The sequence below is a fragment of the Sceloporus undulatus genome, chromosome 4 (genome assembly GCF_019175285.1).
Source record: "Sceloporus undulatus isolate JIND9_A2432 ecotype Alabama chromosome 4, SceUnd_v1.1, whole genome shotgun sequence".
NCBI classification, from domain to species: domain Eukaryota; kingdom Metazoa; phylum Chordata; class Lepidosauria; order Squamata; family Phrynosomatidae; genus Sceloporus; species Sceloporus undulatus.
The window spans coordinates 109,415,229-109,416,140 of record NC_056525.1 but is presented as its reverse complement, the minus strand read 5'-3'; the positions used below and the strand labels follow the sequence as shown (position 1 = coordinate 109,416,140).

At 54.7% G+C, this 912-nt stretch overlaps 1 protein-coding gene across 1 annotated transcript in view; it reads right to left on the bottom strand.

Annotated features, from left to right (window-relative positions):
- F3 (coagulation factor III, tissue factor) overlaps positions 1-507 on the bottom strand; it is a 13,913-nt gene extending 13,406 nt beyond the window's left edge. The window contains exon 1 of the mRNA XM_042464186.1: positions 264-507. Coding sequence (XP_042320120.1) covers positions 264-357 — 94 coding nt within the window. The 5' untranslated portion in view covers positions 358-507. The remainder of the gene's footprint in view (positions 1-263) is intronic.
- Between the last annotated feature and the right edge of the window lie 405 nt (positions 508-912).

The following is a 912-nucleotide window of genomic DNA, read 5'->3' as shown; positions in this document are numbered from 1 at the left end:
TTTGACACACACACACACACACACATATAAATTTGGGAGCCCCCTTGGATCCTTTTCTGGGAGAGAGATGAAATAAATGACAGTCATATTAGCTCCCATTGCTCCAAGACAGCTTTGTGCTCCGCTCTGGGCCCCACAACAAACTCCAGCTCCCAGAATTCCCTAGCAAAGAGCCAAGAGGCATTTAAAGCGGTGCCAAACCGGGTTACTTCTCCAGTGTGGCTGCAGCCGTGCCTGTCTCTCTCCTTCTAGTTCTCACTCACCTGAGCAGGAGCCCAGCAGCAGCAGCAGGGCCAGCCATGCGCCCAAGAGGAGCAGCTCCAAAGGGTCCCTGCTTCTGGGGGCTCTGGGGGTCATCCTCAGCAGCTCCAGGGAAAGGAGGAAGACAGGCAGAGCAAGGAGAGGAGTGGGGAGAGGAAGAGTAAAGGCAGAAAGTCACTGAGGCAGAGGAGGAAGAAGAAGAGCAAAGGCAAGAAAGCCAAGGCGCGCGTAATGATGCTGGGAGGGAGAGAGAGAGCACTTTTGGAGAGCTGCGGAGGCGCATCCCTCTTTATAACCTCCTCACATCCCCGGAAAGTCCGGCCTGAGAAGGAGGAGGAGGGTGGGCCCAAGGCGGAGCCAGCCTTGTGGTTGTGTGGTTTGTGATTTGTGAATCACATCCCTGTGCTTGCCTTTCTGTCTCTCATAAGTCACAGCCTCTCCTGCTCCTCCTTCCAGGGTGCGCCCAGGTGCGCCTCAGATGCACTAAAAGCATTTCCCGCGTTTTAGCCAAGGGTCTGTCTCCCAGAGACTTGTCCTCCATTCCCACCTCCTGCCCTGGAGGCATTCCAAAAGGGCCTCCTCCCTTTGGACCCAGGACCAAGAAGCAGGGCTTAACCTTTCCAGGAATCAATAAATAGACCTTTAGTTTTC